General features: G+C 50.6%; 2 protein-coding genes across 5 annotated transcripts in view; one reads left to right on the plus strand and one right to left on the minus strand.

Moving 5' to 3' along the window:
- GALNT18 (polypeptide N-acetylgalactosaminyltransferase 18) overlaps positions 1-21,960 on the plus strand; it is a 354,448-nt gene that overhangs the window by 314,210 nt on the left and 18,278 nt on the right. For 2 of the 4 annotated variants that reach the window (XM_004279183.3, XM_033404509.2), the window contains one exon: positions 8,466-8,630. The exons of 1 other annotated variant lie outside the window; for it this stretch is intronic. In XM_004279183.3, the coding sequence (XP_004279231.2) occupies positions 8,466-8,630 (165 nt within the window). Of the gene's footprint in view, positions 1-8,465; positions 8,631-17,799; positions 18,252-21,960 lie in introns of those variants that run through there. One more of the 4 variants, XM_033404508.2, reaches the window with a different exon arrangement.
- LOC125965170 (muskelin-like) lies at positions 18,351-19,776 on the minus strand. The gene is given in 1 exon segment (XM_049713408.1): positions 18,351-19,776. A coding segment is annotated over 1 exon segment (1,293 nt). The 3' UTR covers positions 18,351-18,483.

Genomic DNA, 21,960 nt, shown 5'->3' on the forward strand with positions numbered 1-21,960 from the left:
ATAGGTAGTGGTACAGAGGTGACACCTGTGCTGCAGGCACAAAGTCTGGAATGAAATAGGAAAACAGACAGCTGGGAATCGAAGGCAGACTTTCTGAGCCTGGCAACAGTGCTCATGCTGCTTCTGCCACTTCCTGGTTCAGGTGCACAGTGGGAGGACCTAGCTTAGCCTTTTCTGTTCGGTCTTATGTTCAGAGACCACACCTCAGTCCAAAGCTCTACTCTTCTCCCAGCTTCCCTGCAGGCTTACAACTGAACTCTTCCAGACAGGCCTGCCGAGCGGCCTGAGTCACCTCTAATCCCAGCTCACTTCCAAGCCCCTTGAATGTTGAATGTCTCAGAAGACTCTGAGAATCCCTCAGATGGGCTAGCAAGTGGAGGGCCCATTAATCTGAAGTCACAGCCCCCCACAGCCTGCAGGGTGCTGTCCAAACTCTGCAGCCCCCAAGCTGCTTCCCCAGCCTCATCTCGCCACCCCGCATCGGCACTCTCTGTTCCCAAATGGCAATGCAGTGCCGAGCCTCTGTGACTTTGCTTATCCTGTTCGCTCTGCCAGAGGTCCCTTGTCCTGGTCAGTTATCTGGACAAACTGCTCTCTTCCTAAGCTGTTCTCAAAACTCATCACCCACAGACCAGCTCCGGGTAGCGTTCATCACTCCAGCTCTGGCCCCCAGCACTTTGCCTGCTCCTGGTCTGTGCTAAGCCTGGCCAGGAGGCTATTCTCTCTGCCCTGTTCAGCATGGCTGTCTCCCCTCCAGGCTGAGAGCTCCCAAGGGAGGCCCTGCCTGGTCCCTCTCTGCTCCCCAGTGCCCGCTCAGGCCCACACCCTAGACGGCACCAAGGAGTGTTTGCTGAATTAAACTGAGTGGACTGCTGTCTAGGGGCTGAGTGCCAGTTGCAAACCTGGGGGTTTTGTGTGCTTAGCCTCACCTGTTGCCCCTCCCCAGGAAAATGGGCTCACAAGGGGAGGGGGTTTCTGAGCTAGGGACCTTGCTTTCCACAGTTATGAATGTTTACAAATGTTTCCATTGCCTATAGGTACCTGGTCCTGTGGTTAGTGAACATAAGATCATTTTGGAAATGACTCCCCTTCGTTCCTGATTTAGCATCAGTGCCCTGCAGCCCTCAGCACGGTAACCTCTGTGTCGAGGGGTTAATGACCAGTAATCAAACCCTTAAATCAGCCTGCCCTCTCTGCAGCGGGGCCAGAAGCTCATACTTGGTAAAGAGGACAAGGACCATTTCTAGCACACATTGCGGATGTCACAGTCACCACGCAAAATTGAAATTTAAGAAAGCAAGGCTCTGCTCCTTCTCTGCCCCGCCCCGCCATGCCCACACCCTGCCTGCTGTTTCCGTGAATCCTTACCCGCAGGCCTACTGGCCAGGCAGAATCAGGGAGGGGAGCCCAGAGATGAGGGGCACTGAGGCAGGGAAGCTGGACCAGCAGCACCCCATACACACGCACTGGGTCTCTTCTCGCCCTCCATCCCTGACTGCCTGTTCCTGCCCTGCAGTGCCTGTGGCCAGACTAGAGCCTCGATGAGCATTTTAACCCTCACAACTACATTCTACAGGTCAGGAAACTGAGTGGCTCCCAGCTAGGCAGTGAGGGTGGAGACTTGACTTGGAAGCCCACCAGACTACCCTTTTCCTAGACCAGCAGTTCTCAAATGTTCACATATATCAGACTTAATTGGAGGACTTGTGAAAACACAGATTCCTGAATCCTACTCTCAGAGTTTCTGTTTCAGCAGGTTTGAGACTGGGCTCCAAAATGTGCTTTTCTAACAAGTTCCCAGATGATGCTGGGACCACACTTTGAAACTGTTGTCCTAGACAGCGGTGCATCCCAACCTCTCGCCACCCTCCTCAGAGTTTTACAAACAACACCCTGAAGACAGATCCTGCTTACCCCCCACAATGAGACGGAGGTTTGGAATCCAGGTTCTGCCCCTATGTTTCCTCCCTAGGCTGCCAGAGTCCCCTCGATACACCTACGTTTCCACTTTGGCTGCACACTGGAATCACCTGGCCTAAAACTCCAAGCCTAGGCCCCACCCCTAAGACTGTGATTTATAGTTTTTAAAGCTCCCCAGGTGATTCTCATATGCAGCCAAGGTGGCAAGCACCGCCTGAGTTTGATCGCATTTAGGGCTGTGTCCTTTTCACGCCTCTATCCTCCTCCGTTTCATTTGCTCACAGGTCTTTCTCCTCCCCCAGTGCACACCCCCTCCTCCAGGAAGCCCACCCTTCAGGCCACAGGTTGGTTCTCCTTTCAATGATCTTTGCCAACGCCCCCCCATTCTGATACTTTGTAATCACCCTATTATGTGTAATTTTCAACCCCTAGACTGTCACTCCCCTGGTGTGACCCCCAACCCCACAGAGAGCTGGGCTCTTAATTCTTGGTTGGGCTACAGCCGTCCTCCAGGGTACAGATCCCCTCTAAGTATCCAAAGAAATGACTGCAAGGACCCCACTTCGCCCTGGGTCACTTTTCCCATGAAAGCACCCTGAGAATGGAGTTGTTTTCTCCCTATTTCTGAACCTCTTGTAAAGAGTGTCCGCCTATGGCTCTCCCCCTTTCACCCCCTCACCACTCACCAGGCTAAGGAAGGTTTTAGCCAAATACCACCACTGCCGCCCCATCACCTGACGAGAGAGTGTCTCTGTCTCCAAGATACCTCATTTTTCAAGGGCACTTACTCAATAGGCCGGCAGTGTTGCCAAGGAAACATCGCTTAATGGAAGAAATAAAGCCACTCAAAATCCACGTGCCATTGTTTGGAAGAGAGCGATAGTTCTGTCGTACCTTGAAAATGTATTATTAAGTCATCTAACAACCCCGTTTAGCTCCACGTTCCTGATTTGCTGGGAGGCCCTCTCCACCACCACCCCTCCCCCTGCCCATCCTATGATTCCCTGGGGAGGGCTCCAGAATTTCCATAGCAGCTAAGGTCTGGTGAAGTAGGGAGGCGAGTCTGGACAGAAGAGGAGATGGGATGATTGGGACATATGTAAATTGGCCATATTACAGAATGCAAGGGACTAGGGGCCTGGAGGCGGTTGTAGAAAGGAAGTTAAAGCTATTCACCAAATGTTCACAAACTCCAGCTGGTGGCGTTTAAGCTGATGAAGATTTACTAGGCGTTAGTGTCCTCTTCCCGAGTGAAGGCCTCATGGTTGACAGCAGTGGTTTTCAAACTTTTTTTGTGAATTCTTCATAACATTTTGTTCAAGTCGAATGTTACGTGCAAGCCAAATAAAAGAAAGAAAGCCCAGGTTGGGCTGGGAGAGGGGCCCTAGAACCCCACCCACCAGGCTGTCCTCCCACACCTGACTCAGGAGCCCATGAGACCCCTTCTGGGAGTCCGTGGGACTCAGGGTGAACAATCTGGTGGAAATGACCTGGCAGTTCCCTTGCTGGTTCCGAGGGATGAGGCCCTTGGGGAGCCTCACTCCTGTGGGACTCGGGGAGGTGGTACCCCGGCTCCAGCCCAGGCTGAGGGGAGGCCCATCTGGGCTGGATGAAGGCCCTGAACTGCCAGGATCTCAGCCTTCCCTGGAAACTCCCCCAATCAGGGAGGGGAGAGAGCAGCCATCTGCCTGTGCACCTGGCAAGGTCTTCAAAACTATCTTAGCCTCGGTTTCCTCATCCTTACAGCTGAAGGTGACCGCAGGTGTGGAAGGTACCTGGGCGTACAGGTGTACAAAACTATGTTGGTTTTCTTCCCACCCTTCTCTTCCTGAGGTGTTTCTCCCCCCAGCAGCCGTTTCTGGCAGGGAGGTAATATTTCATACAGTGAGGGCTGGAGCCTGTAGAAGGCTGTACTCAGTCTCTGACAGGGGCAGGTCCTGCCTCCAAGCCTGCCAGGTAGAGAAGGGATGCTGAGCACACCTGGCAGGGCACCCACTCGCATCCTAGAGGGCGGGGGCCCTCGCTTGTCTGGGAAATGAGGTAAGAGAGCAAGCCGAACCTGCAGCCCTGGGGGTCTTTGCCTGGCCTTCGTTCTGTGGCCCTGAAGACAGGAGTGTGCACCCGGGGGCACTCCAGGCTCCCTGGCTGGCTGTCCAGCTCAGCTATTAGTCCTTACTCCTGACCCCGGCCTGAGGGAGAGGAAAATGCCCCTGGCGTGAGACCCGAGATACCCATGTGTTTGTCCTTTTCCCTTGTTGGTGATTTTTCTCTTTCAAGCATCAGATTGGGTTTGTAGCCCTGCTGAGCTGTATGGGCTGAGTGGTGAGCGGAAGCACTCATCTGCAGCTGAGAAGGAGCTGAGGGTTCGGGGATGTCATTTCTATGCCCCGGGAGGCTGGGGGGTTTGTGAAACATCCACATACAAGATGACCGCTCGCCCTCCAACTCTGACGTGAGTTACAGGAGGGCTGTCGCCGTCTTAGCACTTCGTAGCATCTTGTATTCTAGGCCTTTTAGTCAAGGATCCTCCAGCCCTCGGCTGCTCCCTTAGTCCAGACCCCCTCCTGGCTCGAAGGGATCACAGTGGAAGCTTCCAAGCCAGCCTCTCCCCCTCCAACCTGGCTGCTGGAGCGGGAGTGACCGGAGGGAGGTAGGCGAGTGAGGTGAGAGGTTACAGGTGCAGCTCTGGTGTCAAACTGCCTCAGTTTAAATCTCAACCACTGTTCTCCAACTGTGTGACTTTGGACAAGTTCTTAAACTCTCCATGCCTCAGTTTCCTCATCCACAAGATGGGGATGATGGTAACAACTGCCTCATAGTGCTGTTAGGATTCACTGGGCTTAAGTGTGGCAGCACTCCTGACATCTGGGGCTGGATAATTCTTTGCTGTGGAGGCTGTCTGTGCATTGTAGGATGTGGAACAGCATCCCTGGTCTCTACCCACTGGGTGCCCATAGCAGCCTTTCTCACCCCCGTCATGTCAACCAGAAATGTCTCCAGACATTGCCCAATATCGTCTGGTTGGCAAAGCCAGCCCCCACCCACCCGCCATGGTGAACCACAATTCTAGGTCATTTCTTATTAAACCTCCAGCTTCCCTGTTGCTCAGAAAACATAGCTGGGTCTGCTGGGCCTGCAGGCACTAAAAGTGGGGTGTCTTGTACAAAACTGTTTCCCTCTTTTGTGTTCAGGCCACTTACTGATTCAGTCCACTGCTGGCTGGGCTTCTGAGGTGTCCAGGTGACAGCTTAAGAGAATCCTCTTTGCTGAATCTCCCTGTGATCTGACCAGCTTCGTGGTTACCCCACTCAAGATGCACTCTGTTGTTTGCCTTTTAAATAACAGACAACTGTCTGTCCTTATTATGATTTTCCCAGACTCTGGAGCAATAAACAGCTCTGATGACAGCTGTACTAGGTAGTAAGTAAGTGCACACATGTCTCTCAGAGCATCTCCTCGAAGCATTTCAGAACAGCTAAGTGGATAAAACTGATTTCAGCTATTACCTAGGCAGCCGCTTGTGTCTGTGGAGCCCGCCCTGGAGGTGAGAGGCAGGCCCTGATGACAGGGATGAAGGAAGGGGTGGCAGTGACCAGCTTCCTGGCTGTCCTTGTCTGGCAGCCCACGCTCTGGAGCTTCAGGAGATCCGGGTCCTGGCCTGCCAGGTGCCTAAGAGCTACGCCGTCCTGAGGAGAGAGCATGGTGCGTTCAACCCAAGGACATGAACAGCTGTGCATCTTTGCAGAGAGACTCAGGTGGCAGGCCCGTGCTTTTGCACATTGAGGGAAGGCTTTCTGGAGGTGGTGAGTTTTTATATCTATTTTCAAAGTAGCAAGAGTCGGGGTAAGCGAGTGGAGGAAGCAGAGACAGTTCCCATATCAGTGTGATTAGGACCATTATTTCCTGATATGTTAGTTTCCCCAACTTGGCTGTTGGATCATCCAGGACAGGGAACCACGGTTTTCTCACCCTCAGGACCCAACAGCGATTACTTGGTGGATGGGTGGATGGGTGGATGGATGGATGAGATGCCCACCTGCATCTATTTAATTTCCAAAATCCTACCAGTCATCAAATTCTCCCTCAGTGCCAAAAAACTGGAAGCCACAGCAGGTCATCAGCTTTCCTTGGTGATGAACTAAAAACCCAGGTCACACAATGGACAGTCTCGGGATTCTGATGAGAAGCCCAGTTTAGGCGATGAATAGGTTCTCCTTGCCTCTATGTTCTGGTCACATTTCCACATTGAAGCCAGGCATTCTACATTTGGCCTCCACTCAGAACTTTGGTCACTATGATACTTCACCTCTTTTAGGGGAAGAATCAGCCACCTTGGTAGTTTTGATGTCCATTTCCGTGGATTCACCAAACCTGATAACTTGTAAGGTTACCTTGGAGAGCAGATCCTAGCTGTAGTGAGTGTCTTCCATTTGTCTTTCCATCCTTTTTCTTCTACTTTGCAAAGCTGACTTTATGGAATGTTTCCATGGGCTCCTGTGTTGTCTGACTTCCATCTGGGTCTGCCAGTGGGCCAACCCAGCAGAAGAATGGAGTGAGGAAGGGAGGGTGATGTTGGGGTGTTTATCAGCCACCACTCACCATCACCCCCAAACGTCTCCCTCTCTGAACCCTTCTCAGAAGTCTCTCTATGTAACTTTTCTCTTACCAGTTCTGGTACCAGCTCTCTCCTCTCATCCCTTTGGGCCTGGTGGTGGCAACAGCTCCATGTTACCATCCCAAGGAACAGTACTATCCCCATGGCTCCCTTACCCTATACCCACGCCATTGAGAACTGGGCCTTTATTACACCCTCCTTGGATCCCCCTACCTTGAGTGTGCCATTTGTTTCCTGTTGGGGCCGTGAGTGATACACTGGCCTGAAGTTCTTATGTCTGAAGGGTGATCCTGCCTGCCTCTCCACCCCTCCCCTGGACTTCTGAGGGCCAGAGAGAATACGGCCCTGAAGGACCACCCTTACTTACCCTCCTCGCTGGCCCTGCCCTTCTCACTACACAGTCCATTTTATTCCCTGTACCATGCTTTTAAAGTCCTTGTCAACCATCCTCTTTTACTAAAGCAAAAAATACTTCCTTTTACCATTTGAAATTAATCAAAAATATTTACCAGTGAGAATTTTTGTATAGATCAAGACCACAAGAAGGCCTACCCCGAATTCTAATCTAAAGCAGAGAAGTGTGGTATCTTGGTTTGCCCATGCGACCTGACCTCATCGTAGGTGGGGCTGTTAATTTCTTTAGTAATAGAGGACAAGAGCTCACAGACCCTGTGACTGCCCACTCAGAGCCCTTGTTGGGAACCACTGCCTGAGGTTGGGGGAAGTGACTGAAAACTTTGAAGGCCGAGGGTCACATGACTTTCCTCTAGACCAGAGCCAGCCCTGATCTTTGTAAACAAAGTCATTCATTTGTATTGTCTATGGCTGTGTTTGCACTACAACTGCAGAGTTAATTGTCCAGACTGTCTGGCCCTTTGTGCAAAAAAAAAAAAAAAAGGTTAAAACAGCAGCCTGACTTCTCTCCTTTGAAAGGCGTGGTTGGCCCCTGGCTGGCGTCTTGGAACTTGGATTGCAGGAAGGTTCCCACCATTCCCACAGATGGTAAGAGTGGCTCACTGTGCCCACACTGATTATACAAATAATATGGTTTATGCTGGACACCTGCCTACCTTCTGGAAGTCTGGGGTTTCAGTATATAAAAGCCTGGGTGCTGAGCCTCTGAGAGCATCCCTGGTAGATAACCCTTCACAGGCATTAGCTCAACACCTTCCTGCTTGTGAAGGGCCATTCTCTGTGACTGCTGCGAGAGGACCCTTGGAAGCCTGTGCCTGGTTTCCTCCAGACTTTGCCCCACGTGGCTTTTTCCTTTGCTGATTTGATTTGTACCCTTTCCTGTAGTAAATCACAGCTATGGTGCAACCAAACGCTGGGTCTCCTGAGTCCTAGTGAATCATCGAACACACTGCAAAACCCCAAATATTTGCCACCTGGCCCTTTAAGAAGAAGTTTGCCAACTCCTGCTCTATACAGTCTTAGGACAGATGGAAATTACCTATTACATATCCACCATGCCGCAAGACTCTGAGCTCCCTAAGGTGCGGCCCGTGTCCTTTGCTCTTTAGCTACCAGCCAAGCACAGCATCTTATACAAAATACTTAAGGAGGGGGGAAGTCGGCAAGCCTGCAAATAATGGATTCAGGCAGTGTTTTTTTAAACTGTGGGCGGTGAAATCAAGTTAAAAGGTTATGGCCAATGTTTTTCAATGAAAGAATAGAAAAGAAAATTGAGTACGCTGCATATAGTAAGGCTAAGTTTGATTTCTCGAACATGTTGTTTCAGTTGTACGTGCGGACCAGACACTGTATCGAATCATAATGTAAAAGGGTCTCTTCTTGTCCGTTGCAATGGAAAATCATTTGAAGGCCACTGAATTGTGGTCTCTTAGCCAGCTGCCCGGGGAGATGTCCTACAAACCCTCCCCATCTCTCTGGTCGTTAGCGTTTGACCTCGTTCTCCCCCTGCCCCCAGAACGTGTACTACACGAGCAGTCAGCAGATCCACGTGGGCATCCTGAGCCCCACGGTGGACGACGACGACAACCGGTGCCTGGTGGACGTCAACAGCCGGCCGCGGCTCATCGAATGCAGCTATGCCAAAGCCAAGAAGATGAAACTCCACTGGCAGTTCTCTCAGGTAGCAGCCGCACCCGGAGAAGCAGCAGCGTAGAGAAACAGGGGAAGGGCCCGGGGCAGGGAGGAATAGGAGGGATGGAGGAGGAGAGGTACCAGTTCTCGGGGTTTAGTGAGCACCTACTACGTGCCAGGTGTTTGGTATACATTAGCTCATTGACTCATTGATACTGGCTCTGAGGGAGGTTATTATTATTGTTGTTGTTGTTTTAGTGGCATTTTATTTAACTTTTAGATATAAGGAAACAGCCTCAGAGGTGGGAGTCCCCTGCCTGAAGTCACACAGTGAGGGGCAGGGCTGGGATTTTAAACTCAGATCTCTGACTTTAAACCTCACATTTCTTCTGACAAGCCCCTTCTCACAAGCACAGCCCCAGTCTCTCAGGTATAGACAGTGCTGGGTCGTCTCTGGTCCGTGAGCCGCTCTGCCTTCCTTCTCATTCTGTAGGGAATGAGGTTTTCTCAAAGGGCAGTGTCTGGGAGCCATTTTGTGCAGGGCAGTCCACACGCTGGTGACCATGAAACATTCCTTTATTAAGTTTCCATCAATTCTGATGGAATTCTGCATTGGCCTAGTTATAAAATGATGCCCGGGGGCTTCCCTGGTGGCGCAGTGGTTGAGAGTCCGCCTGCCGATGCAGGGGACGCGGGTTCGTGCCCCCGTCCGGGAGGATCCCACATGCCGCGGAGCGGCTGAGCCCGTGAGCCATGGCCGCTGAGCCTGCGCGTCCAGAGCCTGTGCTCCGTAACTGGATAGGCCACAACAGTGAGAGGCACGCGTACCGCAAACAAAATAAATTAATTTAAAAAAAATAATAGTGATGCCCTGGGATCAAGACGCCAGCTGGAGATGGCCTGCAGTAACCCAGCTTTGAAGAAAACCAGTGCCTTGGCCCAGAGGCCTCTAGCCCCTAAGGAATCTGCTAAATAAGGATCAGTTTCTGCCCACAGATAGGGACGCCCACCTCCCGGGTAGTGCAGGGAAGGCACTCAGAACAGGAAGTGATGGAGCTCGTGGGGTTTTAGGGCATCAGGACTGCGGGGGGCTGCACATGGTGGATGCTTCTGGGGAAGTCGGGAGCAGAATGTCTATATTCATGGGACGAAGAGGCAGGGACCCCGACTCAAGCCTCCCAGCAAGCTGCTTCCGCCCTGAGAGGAGGCTGACAGGCACAGGATGGAGGTGTGCGGTTGGCCTGACCTTGATTCCAATCCTCATGTCCAGTTACTCTCCCCTGTAGTGGAGGTCCCAGCTACGTCAAGCTCTATGGGCACGGGGCGCCTTTGACCTGTGGTCCGGGGGTGCGGAACCTGAGGACTGAGAGAGACCCTCGGTTGGGTCCTAAATGGATGGTGAGGGTCAACCCCGAGCAGCAAGTTCAACACACGTCATAGATTTAGGGGCTCGTTGGAAAGCAGGAGCGAGAGCCCAGACTAGGACTGTGGGACCCCAGGAAAGCAGATGCTGGGAAGCAGCACAGGGAGCCAATGACAGCACATCTGAGGTTGGGTAGAGGGTGCACGTGGCAGCTCTGAGCCCAGGCTGGGCCTGCAGACTGCGTGGGGTTCAGTGAAAGAGAACGGTGCCCGGGGACTCCTGCCCTGCCCCTTTCTGTCCATATGACCTTTGACACGTGTTGTAAACTGTAAAGGTCTGTCCCGTAAGAAGAACTAGCTAAGGTTCATACAGTGCTTAACGTGTGCTGCCCTTCCTAGGCGCCTGGCGTACACCAGCTCATTTAATCCTCACAGCACCTGTGTGTGATTAGATGTGGACCATTAGCCCGAGTTCATAGATGAGGAAACTGCAGCACGAAGATGTTAAATAACATACCCACTGCTTGTTATTATTATTCCTGAACTACTTCAGATTCTCTGTTTTACTTCTAATCGTGGGAGGATGTTGGAAGTGGCCCCTGGAAGAAGGTCAGGGGCAGGGCCGAGGCTTAGAATATAGAGAACTTCTTCCTACCACCTCCCTCTCTCCTGGTGGAGCCCAGATGCCCCAGCTGTGACCTGTTCTGACCGTGCCCAGCAGAAGCCTTTGTCACTTTCCCCAGCCAGGCTTCTGGCCCAGAGTGACACAGGACAGGGCTACATTTCCCCTCTGTCCTCCTTTAAACTACGAGGCAGAGGGAGCCCTGGAGGTGTGTGGTCAGGGAGGAAGGCTGGCCATGGGCTGGATGGTAAAGTGGCTGCTGCCTCCTGGCTCGGATTAGATGCAAAACAGGCTCACAGGCTGGAGGCAGCAGAGAGAGGAATGGGTACCTCGGCCCGCGGAGGTGAGTGGGCTGACTTGGCTGGGTGAGACGGGGACCGTACCATCTGGAGGGGCTCACGTCAGGCTGCTTTCTGCTGCCGTCAGTCCTACCTCCTGCTGCCCTGAGTTCAGCTTCCTCCTGGGAGCCGACTGACACCGTGCAGGAAGACGGGGGTGGCAGGTTGGGGCAGGGCTGGTGGCTTTCCAGAACAGAGAGTACATAGCTTGGCCCTCGAAGAAGGCATAGGAGTTTGCTCCATATAGAAGTAGTGAGGGGCATTCCAGGGAGAGACAACGGCACGGGCGCAAGCTGCGGACATCAAACCCAGGCCACGTGCGGGGAGCTGCGGAGGGTCGGGTGTGGCTGGATCCTCATGGACCCCATGGGGCGCAGCCAGAGATGCGCCTGCAGGGGCAGCTGGACCTGGACCTGGTCCTGTGGGAGGTGAGGCTGTGTGCGGGGGACTGGGGCGTTTAGGTCTGGGTTTTGGCAGCCCCCAGTGGCCGGGATTGTGGAGCTGAATGGGGAAGAGAGATTCTAGAAGCGGGGAGGGGCAGGTAGAAGAGTTGCGGGGAGGCTCAGATGCAGTTTGAAAGTTGAGCTGTTCCCTCCTCCTTCTCCTCCATGACCCTGGGGTCTTCTGGACTCCAAGATCTCCTCTCAGGGCAGGGTCCGAGGTTGCCCCTCACCAGGGGAAGAGAGCTCGGTCTGTCTGTGGGGTCTCAGCCTCTCCGTGCCCAGCTTCATGCAGCTTGAATCCAAACCCAGGCTGCTTTGACATCCCAGCCCCGCATACAGGCACATCCGACTCCTTTCCAGCCCTCGTAGACAGATGGCCTTCCCACACATGCCCAGATCCAGAGGCCTTGGTGCCCCCAACCGGCTCTCATCTCATCTGCCCGTCCCCAACTGGGGCAGAGAAAGGAACATTCCTCCAAAATCCAGCTCCTTCCTTCACTCGTCTCAGGGCATGGCCTTGAACAGGCAGCCGGACAGATTCCTGCTTGAAGGGACATGGTGACCAACCAAGCAGGCCACATTGGCACGCGCAGGCCTGAGGTCTGGGCAGTTTTCAGCTACTTAAACGTACATCTAATTAAAACCCCCAGGGCCCTCTGGCAGTCACCTCTCTGATCCTTCTACCAAGGGGAACTGTTTGGAAATAATATTTTTAAATCCCTAATTTGCAAGCCCAGAGCAGCTGCTCTCACTTGATATTTAAAAATTAATGTATGTGAAATTTCTGTTTAATGCAAAATGATCAGTGTTTATCAAGCATCCTGGAATCTGTCCCCAAGCCCTCACTGGTGAGGAGCTACTGTTGATGAGGCCAGAGGAAGCTGGGAGCCTCTTAAATGCTTAAAGTCATTGCTTGGGCTAATTTTCTTGCAACAGGTTTAATCTTTGCAAATTACAGGGGGATCCTACCAACTAAAATGTTCTGGTGGAGAAGTTGGGCTGAAAGATTTTACTGGTGCATTTCAAATCTCCTTTTCACTTTCACATTTTGCATTATTTACTCTCCTGAGGGCTACATTTAAACTCCATTCAGGCTGAATTAATTTCAAAATAATCTAGTGTGATTCTCCCAGGTTCTCCTACAAAGAAGGTAGACATTTGCATATCTTGGTGTTCCATCTCATAGCCTGATTTTCTGTTTAACAAATAAAATGCCTTTCTTCTAACCCCTGGAAGCTCTTCTGAATTTTCCATGCTTCAGGATGAATCAGGACAGCGTCAGATACTGACACTGAGAAACCACATTTGATGAAAACATCTCTCAGCAACGCTGATGTACAGGGCTCTGATGAGCAGTTTTCCAATGATGAACATTCTTTCCTTCCGTCATTCATCAAGCATTTATTGAGCATGGTGGTTGGGCAGGAGGGATGCAGATATGAATCAGACACGGCCTCTGCCCCTGGAGGAGCTCATGGGTGTATAAACAGATAGCAAAACTGGATGACGAGAGCTGAAATGAGGCGGGTACGGTATTGCAGTAGCCCAGGGTGATGGGCTCTGTCTGCACAACTCAGGGATGGCTTCACGTTCAAGGCATGTTTGATCTGGATCTTGAAAATCGTAGGATAGTTCCCAGGCATAGAAAGGGAGAACATCCCATGTTAGAGGCTCAGCATGGGCAAAGGCAAGAAAAAGCAGAGCGTATTCAGTGTTGGTATGGATGGAATTTAGAATTTTCAATGGGACGTGAGAGAGATCAGAAGTAAGCGTCAGTTTGGGGCAGATAATGGTCACGGAAAATCATGCTGAGAAGTTCGGACTTCACCTTAAAAGCAAAGGGAGGGACTAGGGGAGGTTCTTAAACTGTGGATTACCATGATGGGGTCTGAATCCCTCTAGCAGCAGACTGCAAGGTGTATTGGAAGACAGAGAAGAAAGTAGTGGGCCGTTCCATCGTCCCTGTGAGAAAATGGGTAGACTCGGTTGCCATGGAGACGTGGGGCCAGGCAGCTGTGGGGAGGACTTGGAGAGACAGCTCAGCAGTCTATTGGAAGTAGTGATGGATTAAATGGAGGTGGTTGTGAGGGGAGATTATGACTCCAGGGCCACCCCAGGCTCTGGGTTTGAAGAAGTCAGTGGATACCCGTCTCTAAACAGCCAACATTTCCCACATCAACACCTGATGAGACTTCATTAACATTAGAAGTGGTAGTTGTGACTCCTCCCGGATTAGAGAATTTCCTAAACTGACTATGTACTGGGATTATAAATTCATATGTGTTAAGTATAAAACTTTAATCTTCCCAGAGTACCCCACCTACTGAGATCTGGGGGATTCTGGGATTAGGTGATGCAGTGTTAGTGAAAGAGGCATCTGGTCAGCGACCCCTGGACCAGTAGAAGGAGAGGGAAGCAGCAGATATCAGGTCACTACACAGGAGAACTTTGTGGCAGGACATCTGTCATGTGAAGCAACAGACTACCTCTCAGGGGTAATGAGATGCCCACCCTCCCCACCATCCCCCCATCACCATTACTTTGAATGGTTAAGCAAATGCCGAGGCCTCTCTTCAAGATGTTATTGAAGGGACTCATGCCCTAGGAAGGCTGTTACGATGTGTGTTCTTTAAGGTCCAACTTCCTTAAAGTCTATCTATTTGTGCGCATGGTTGAAGCCAAAAGAGCTCAGGAGTGCTGATCTCTGCCCTCAAATATCTGAAAGGCTTCTCTAGGCAAAAGAGAGCAGGATTGTCCTATGTAGCTCTGAGGGAGGACCAGCTGGAGGGAGATTCAAGGACAATTTACAGAGCAGCTTTCTCATGGTCAGAGATGCCCGGGCATGCGATTGGCCATTCAAGGAAGAGGCGGGCTCAGACGACCACTCAGCAGGCCATCAAACATGCTACAGCTCTAAGTGGAGTTAGACCGGATGGTTTTAAGGGCTTACCAGCCCTGAAATTCTGTAATTCTAAGCTCCTGAAGTTAGCATGCCCTGAAAAGGGCTTATTCTACCTAGAAGCCCAGACGGGGCCTGCCTTACTAAAAAGCACCATGAACTTGAAAATGAGCTGCACCCCTGGTATAAGGGTCATCGTTATCCCGCTTTATGGAATTGTTTATCTGTTATTTTCTCCATGACTCTTTCTCCCATCAACCAGTAGATGGGAGGGCAGGGCTGTCTTACACGTTCAGTGTCTCCAGCACCTAACAGAAAGCCTGAAACAGAAGAGGCACACCGGGTGCTGTCAATTAAATTAAGGAGTCCTTTCTAAAAATTCACAAATATTAACAAAAATACCCCGTGTGCCAGGTCTCAAGCTAAGTCTGTGGGAGACCCAAAGATGAACAAACCCTACCCTTGATAACTCTTCCTTGCATGCATGCATGCTGATAAAAAACTAATTGTACTAGAGTATTTCAAGGACATTTGAACGTAATAGTCAAAGGGCCCCGCTTAGTTAGAAAATCCCTATAAGAACACTTTTAGGTGGTAGTGCATCCCAGCCGTAATACACAGACGTGTGTGAAGAGGGGTACTCCAGTTTACTCTTCCTATAACTTCAGATTTGGGGGAGGAAGGTGGAAATGATTTTTACTAAAACAATTATGCATACTGTATGAAGGGGAGTAGCAATTTCTATGAATATTTGTTAAAACAGGGGGCTTTGATGAAATGTTGAGGTGTTCTGGCCGTATTTCACGCTGCCTCAGACTCTGGCATGTGCTCTCACTCCCGTTGGCCACTGGGTTCTTTGGTGGAAACACTGGCAAGGCCCATTCGGGAGTCCAAGGGCACCCAGGGCAGCGTTCCCACTGGTGGGCGGTCCTGCCAGCCCACCCCCATGCTTGCCTCATTCTCAGTTCAGCGTTAATGCATTTTCCAAATGGAGAACATCAAGGATAACAGCAGAGGTGACCATTAAGGCCAGGAGAGAAGAGATTTTCAAGAGCATGAGGAGACTGCCTGGAAGAGAGCTGAGGGCAGAGCTGAGCCTGCCTGGCCAGGGACCACTGGCTCTTACTTGTGGGATCTAATTTGATAATTTGATGCAAGATGAGTAACCCACTCAAAGAAGAACTTATTTGCAGAGAGCATTTCCCAGGGAGCACCACTGATTCTGCCAAAGAATTTCCCAGCACGCAAGGAGGAGGAGTCCTTGACTTTCTCCTGCTCCACCCCCCAGGCTCTGGCAGGAAGTCCAACTTCGAGAACCTTTTGTGCTGAGAAGAAAAGGCTGTAATCGGGTGTTTCCTTATGGCTCTGGAATAAAGCAGCTTTTCATTTCCATGTCACATGAAGGGGCAAGTGTGGGATCATCCAGTTTTGAAGGACTGACAAAGCCTTGTTTAGGCCCTGGATATTTTCTTAGTTATTTTTAGTTTACAGCAGTCAGCACTTTAGACCAGGAGCCAGGACCAGGTGTGACAGCTCAGTGCCTCACTACTCAAACCTGGGTGAGATTTTTTTTTTTTTGCGTACGCGGGCCTCTCACTGTTGTGGCCAATCCCGTTGCGGAGCACAGGCTCCGGACGCGCAGGCTCAGTGGCCATGGCTCACGGGCCCAGCCGCGCCGCGGCATGTGGGATCCTCCCGGACCGGGGCACGAACCCGTCTCCCCTGCATCGGCAGGCGGACTCTCAACCACTGCGCCACCAGCAGAGCCTGGGTGAGATTTTTAAATTTATTTATCAAACTTTTATATAGTGCTTACTGTGCGCCACATACTACTGTAACTGCTGTATAAATATTACTTAATCCTCATGACCTTGCTGTCAGGTACTTTACCATCCCCATTCTACAGTTGAGGAAACTGAGGCACAGAGAGATTATGTAATTTGTCCAAGGTCAAATCAGGCTTCTGCCTCTAGGGCCCACACTTTAAACCACCATGCTGTGGAGCCTTTGTCTTGCCTCTTCAAAGCCCATGGATTGCTGCAGTGGGAATTTGGGGCTGCGGTCTCCCTGCCAAACCTTGTAGGTGTGTGTGAACTGGCTGGATTCCTGCTTCCTCAGCAAACTCCCTCCAGCCATCCTGCTGTCTCCATACCCCCCTTCACCTTTCCTTTTGCACTTGACATTGCCATTACCCCATTTTCAGTCCAACGGCCGTCACAGCAAATCCCAGGCAGACTCTCACTCTGGCACAGGTGCGTCTCCTTGAAGAAAGACAAACACCAAAGCACTTTTTGAATAGACAGAGTGTTGAATATTCATAATACAGAAAGACCACTTTCCTCTACAAAAAGACTTAATCTCGGGGTTTCTTTAACTAGCACTAACATTCCACCCATGCTTTGAATTATTTGATTACTAATCATTAACTACTTAACCTGGGAACTCCCGAGCCCACTGTGCTTAAAGCCACAGACCCACTGGGCTACTTGCCCGTAGAAAATTAATTAGAACGGAAAGTGGAACGGGAGCTCTGAAATAAGCAGAGTCTTATTCAGTCCACACACAGCCTCCTCATAAACACCGTGGCTGCAAACGTGAGCTCAGCCCAGCTGCTTCATATCCTCTACCTCAAGGTGGTGAGTGCGAGTGACAAGCCAGGCCTCATCCTTTCCCCAGAGAGGGTGACGGTTTGCTTGTGGTCCCCCGACTGTGATCCCTGGACCAGTACCACCAGCAGCTGAGATACTCGGGAGCTTAAAAAGGCACATCTTGGGCCCCATCGCAGACCCGTAGGGTCAGAAGGTGGGCCCCAGTGATCTGTGGTATCACAAGCCCTCCAGGGACTGTCTAATCCATTTACCCAACCCACATCCCCAGGAGGAACCGGGAAGGTTGGTCTGGTGCTTGAGGTCCCACCTCTAGCTGCTACAGACACACCTTGGGGAAACAGGAAGAGAGGAGGTGCATGGCTGTGTAACTTGGGGTGCCTCAGCCCAAGGCGCTCATGGACCACGGCTCCACATGCCCGCCAGGCATATAGTCAGCGCTCTGTGTCTGAGTGCCCCACAGTGCTCCGGTGCCTTTTGCAAATGAGAAGACTGAAGCCCATGGTGGCTCAGCCCCTTACCAGGGTCACGGCCGGGGAGAGCCGCCAGAGACAAGGCTGGGAGCAGAGTCCCGTGTTCACTGCTTCCACTCATCCCACCTCTGATGCCGTTTCTAGTCTCCAGAGAGGCTCGGAAGGAGAAGGACCTAGGCTGGGGGCTGGGAACCGAGCTCTCGGAATTATTATTAGCCTTCTTAATTTCATACATTCAGCTTTCCATTTTTTTTTAATGGAAAGTATACCGATTTCACTTTATTAGCCTAATTTCAGAATGGGATCAGGACTATGGGGTTGAGGTCAGGTGTGAAGGAAGAGGGTTAAAATTTGTGACAGCAAAGATCCCTTCAAAATTCTGGTGCAGTCCTCAGTCACTGCAGCCTAATGGTCAGTCAATAGAGTTGAAATCCAGAATACTGAAAGCAGACTCCTGTGCTCCATTTCTGTCCAGGTACTCGTCAGTCACAGTGTGATGAGGTCCACCAGGTTGCCTTTAGGAGGAGTCATGCTGTCAGGAAAGAAATTTACTAAGGTGTCAAACAGCTGAGTTCTTTGAGCACAGGTGTGATCCACATTGGAAAAGCCTAGAGCTGTGAAATCTGAACCAGATTTAAACAGAGCTGAAGCTAGGAGCTGAAACTCTTTTGTCTCTTCTGGGTCTGAATGATCCACATTTATATAAAGATCATTTTGTAGATATTTCAGAGCACTAAGGGGATCCATTTGGGCCTCCTCTTCAAACCCGTGTTTTCTTATGAGGTACTTGCAATGCTCAGTAAGTAATCTTTTGAAGGCCTACACAATTTCAGTGACAAGAAGTCATCTAATCTCATCTTTGGGGACCAAGATTTTCCTGGATTCCCACCAAATAAATAATGAACCTTGTGTAGCTCATCGTATACAAGCTGATGGGCAGATCTTGGACATGGTTCTTCCTCCTGAAGACTTTTACTTGGAGTATCCTTTGCAGCTTGATCATTCTTAGAGACGCAAGACCAACTATTCCTTACAATGTCATAAATCCAGAATGAATTTCTGACATTCTCTTCCCTCTTTTCCTTGTCTTTGCTGAGTCCAGATAAGACATGTATTTCATCCAGTTCTGGATCAATGGTTGCTCTCTGTGTGAATCCTGTCATTGGAACTGATGATCAAACACCAGTTTCGGTCCTCCATCAGCAGTATCCTCCCTGAGTAACATCCATGTGTTTGTGTCAATGTCATAACGATAGAAATCACTTTTCAGAGATTTGCTGTTCTTCACAGAGGAATCCGAATAACGCCCTGGTGTGTGGACTTGCCTTCGTTGAATGTCAATGCACATTTTATGACACGATCTAGCACTAGGACCATTCTCTTTCTCAGTGTCTCTAGAGATACATGTCCATTGGTTCTCTTTCACACTGTATGCCCAGAAGTCGGCAAGATCTTGTGTTCCATCCCAGCCACCAAACAAATAAACAGTCTCTGTTTGAACATCAATAGCCATCTGACGGCCTCCTCTCATTCCTGGTCGGTTATATTCTCCATCACCTTTGGTACTTTTGGGAATGATTTGACTCCATCGTGGCTTATATTCCTGTTGACTGATATACTGATTGAACAAGCCATCATTTACAGCTTTTTCAATCAATTCTTCACAAGCATCAAAATCACCCTTCAGTACCAATTTATCGTGCAGATCTGTTAACATGGGATGTTCCAGGGCAATCTTGGTTTTCTTTTGCAGTGATTCAAAGGCCTCTGTATAGTTATGTTGTCTGAAGTGTTTTAGGCAAAGGCGAATAGCTTCCTGTTCACGGTACTACTTACTGTACCAGTTGAGACAGGGTTGTACTACATCAGGATCATCAATGCCACTAAATTCAGCATACCAGATGCTAAAGTTAAAGCTGGGGCCCCATGATAAGAGTGGAACTATTTTAATGAATCGACAAGGAAACGTCTGTTCATCAATTTTATGCTTCAAGGTAAATGTTTCTTTGTTATAATCATTCTTTAAGCCACTGGACAATAGCTTTGTCATGTTTTCTTCATTCATTCCACCAAAGACTTTAAATTTCTTCAAACTGCAGACGTGAGTTTTCTCGTATTTTCCAAATGTGATATTCTGGACCATAGCAGGCCTTTCAAGCTTCAGAATCAAGTACTGGGGAGGGTAGCTGCTCTCTGTAGACCACCGTGAAGGCTGGTCATTTGGCTTATCCACTAAAATGTTCATTACACCCAAGTATCTTCCTTCTGAACAATGCCTTCACATAAGTATTCCCATGGAAGTTTCAGGAAGGTAGGTGGAGGAGAAGGAGCTCCACCTGTGTAGCGTGCAGGGCAGAAGCCGGCACTCAGGCCCCGCCAGCCGCCATCTTGTCAGCACCGTAGCGACCGCCGCACATTTTCTTTTTTTTTTTTTTTTTGATGCTGTTTCCATACTTAACTTGGTTTCCATTCCAGTTAAGCTCTCTGTGTGCTGTGGCATCCCTCCTGCCAGGTTTAATTGCCCTTATTTAAATTCTTTAATTAAAAGTATTGTGTTTCCAGATCCTGTAGTTTTAAGTATTACACGAATCATTTAGACGACTGGACTAATAAACCAAGCCACTGTGCCCTCCAGCGAGTGCGGGGCCAGCCAGGGGCCCTGCATCCAGCCCCCGCCCACTTGTGTGAGGACCAGAGCCTGCTGACAGGTGGCCCTGCTTCCTTCCTTCCTCCCAGGCTCTGCGTTCCACACAGCAGCCAGGGGGACCCGGTTAGCCTGTCAGTCCGACCCTGCAGTGGCCCGTTCTGTCACCAGGTGAACAGCCGAAGTCCGTTCGCACAAGATGCCCCTCCCTCCCCTCTTGGGCCTCATCTCCCACCCCCGCCCCGTGCTGTTCCCTGCGCACACCAGGCCTCTGCTGGTGCAGGAACTGCACTCTGGGGCACAAGACTCCCGCAGATACACCTGGGCTCCTCCTCGTTCATGTCCTTGCCCAGCTCTCATCTTCTCAGGGGGGATCACTGCAACAGCCTCCTGCTCTCAGCACCACTCTGGTACCCTCACAACCTCCCGGTCTTAGTCCATCCATGCTGCTATAACAAGAAAGGACCAGAGACTGGGAAGCTTGAACAACAGACATTTATCTCCCACGGTTCTGGAGGCTGGAAAGTACAAGATCATGGTGCCAGCAGATCTGGCGTCTCACACCTTCTCACTGTGTCCTCACGAGGCAGAGGGAAAGAGGTCATCCCTCCTGTGACTCTTCTTGTAAGGGTACTAATTCCATCATGAGGGCTCCACCCCTATGACCTAATTACCTCCCAAAGGCCCCACCTCTCATCACACTGGTGATCAGGGCTTCAACATATGAATTTTAAGCGGAAACATTGTCCACAGCACTGCTCTACATTTTTGTGCACAATCTTAGCACCTCTAACACACTATAGAATTTACCATTTGCTCCCCCTCCTGGAATATAGTCTCCACAAAGACAAAGATCTTCTCCTGTTTAGTCACTGATGTATCTCAGTGGGTGGGAACTGCTCCTGGCATGTGGTAGGCACTCATTAAATATTGGATGGATGGATAGATGGATAAATCATGTCTTTGCAGAGAGCTCTCAAAAGAACTAGACCAACCTGACTCCCCAGAGCCCTTGAAGCTCTTCAGATGACCTTCCACCCCAGGCAGTGGGACACCAGCAGCTCTCGGTCTAGTCCACTACCCTGAGGCAGGTGTGGGGTGGGATAAATGGAGGGGAGGGTGTGGCCACTCTTCCTAGTGAGGAACAGCGAAGGGGGCAGACCCAGGTTCTCAGCCTGGCTCTACCACTGACTGACCATGTGACCCCCACCTCTCTGAGCCTCAGTCTCCAGTTCTACAAAATGGGGATAATTATCATCTCCACCGCTCAGGGTTATTGTGAAGAACACTTGAGATTGAGTGTGTGAAGCATCTGACACAGTGCTGGGGACATGGTAAATAAGCCTTGACTGTAACTACTTTTACCTCAGGGCCAGAGCCCGCAGGTAGAGGTAAGGATGGTAATACCACCAGGCTGCTCCCAAAGGCGCTGAGCTCACCAGGAAGGGACTGAATCGAGAACAGGAAGGCTCCTTTGCAATTTTGGTGAATGGCATTTGGCCGGAGAGGGGGCGAGAGCCCAGAGTTTGCTCAGTGAGAGAGGCTGAGGTCCAGGAAGGAAGACGGGAGGGAGACTGGCCAGTGGCTCCAGCAGCAAAAGGTGGGATGGCTCCTCTCTCCGTATCCCACATACGTCCCAAGACGTATACCAGGCCTCCAAGATGGCCTTACTACTCTACTCTAGAAGATTCTCCTCTCAGAGCCTTTGGGGAGGGTGCTTCTTGACCTCATTCTCCACCCTCCCTACAGGCCCAGATGCCCTCACTGAGGTTGTGTCTCCTTCACAGCCCTGCTCTTGGCCTCACTCCGCATGCTCCAGCGCCTTCCCGGAGGCCACACAGCCTGTTTCTGCCTCAGGGTCCCTGTGCTTCCTGTCTCTAGGGTGCTGAGGGCACAGCTGGGCCAGGGTAGGGCCTGGAAAGTGCCATATATTTTTTTTCTGTTTTATTATTTATTTTTTTTACATCTTTATTGGGGTATAATTGCTTTACA

Source organism: Orcinus orca, chromosome 8 (assembly GCF_937001465.1).
Source record: "Orcinus orca chromosome 8, mOrcOrc1.1, whole genome shotgun sequence".
In the NCBI taxonomy this organism is placed as follows: Eukaryota; Metazoa; Chordata; class Mammalia; order Artiodactyla; family Delphinidae; genus Orcinus; species Orcinus orca.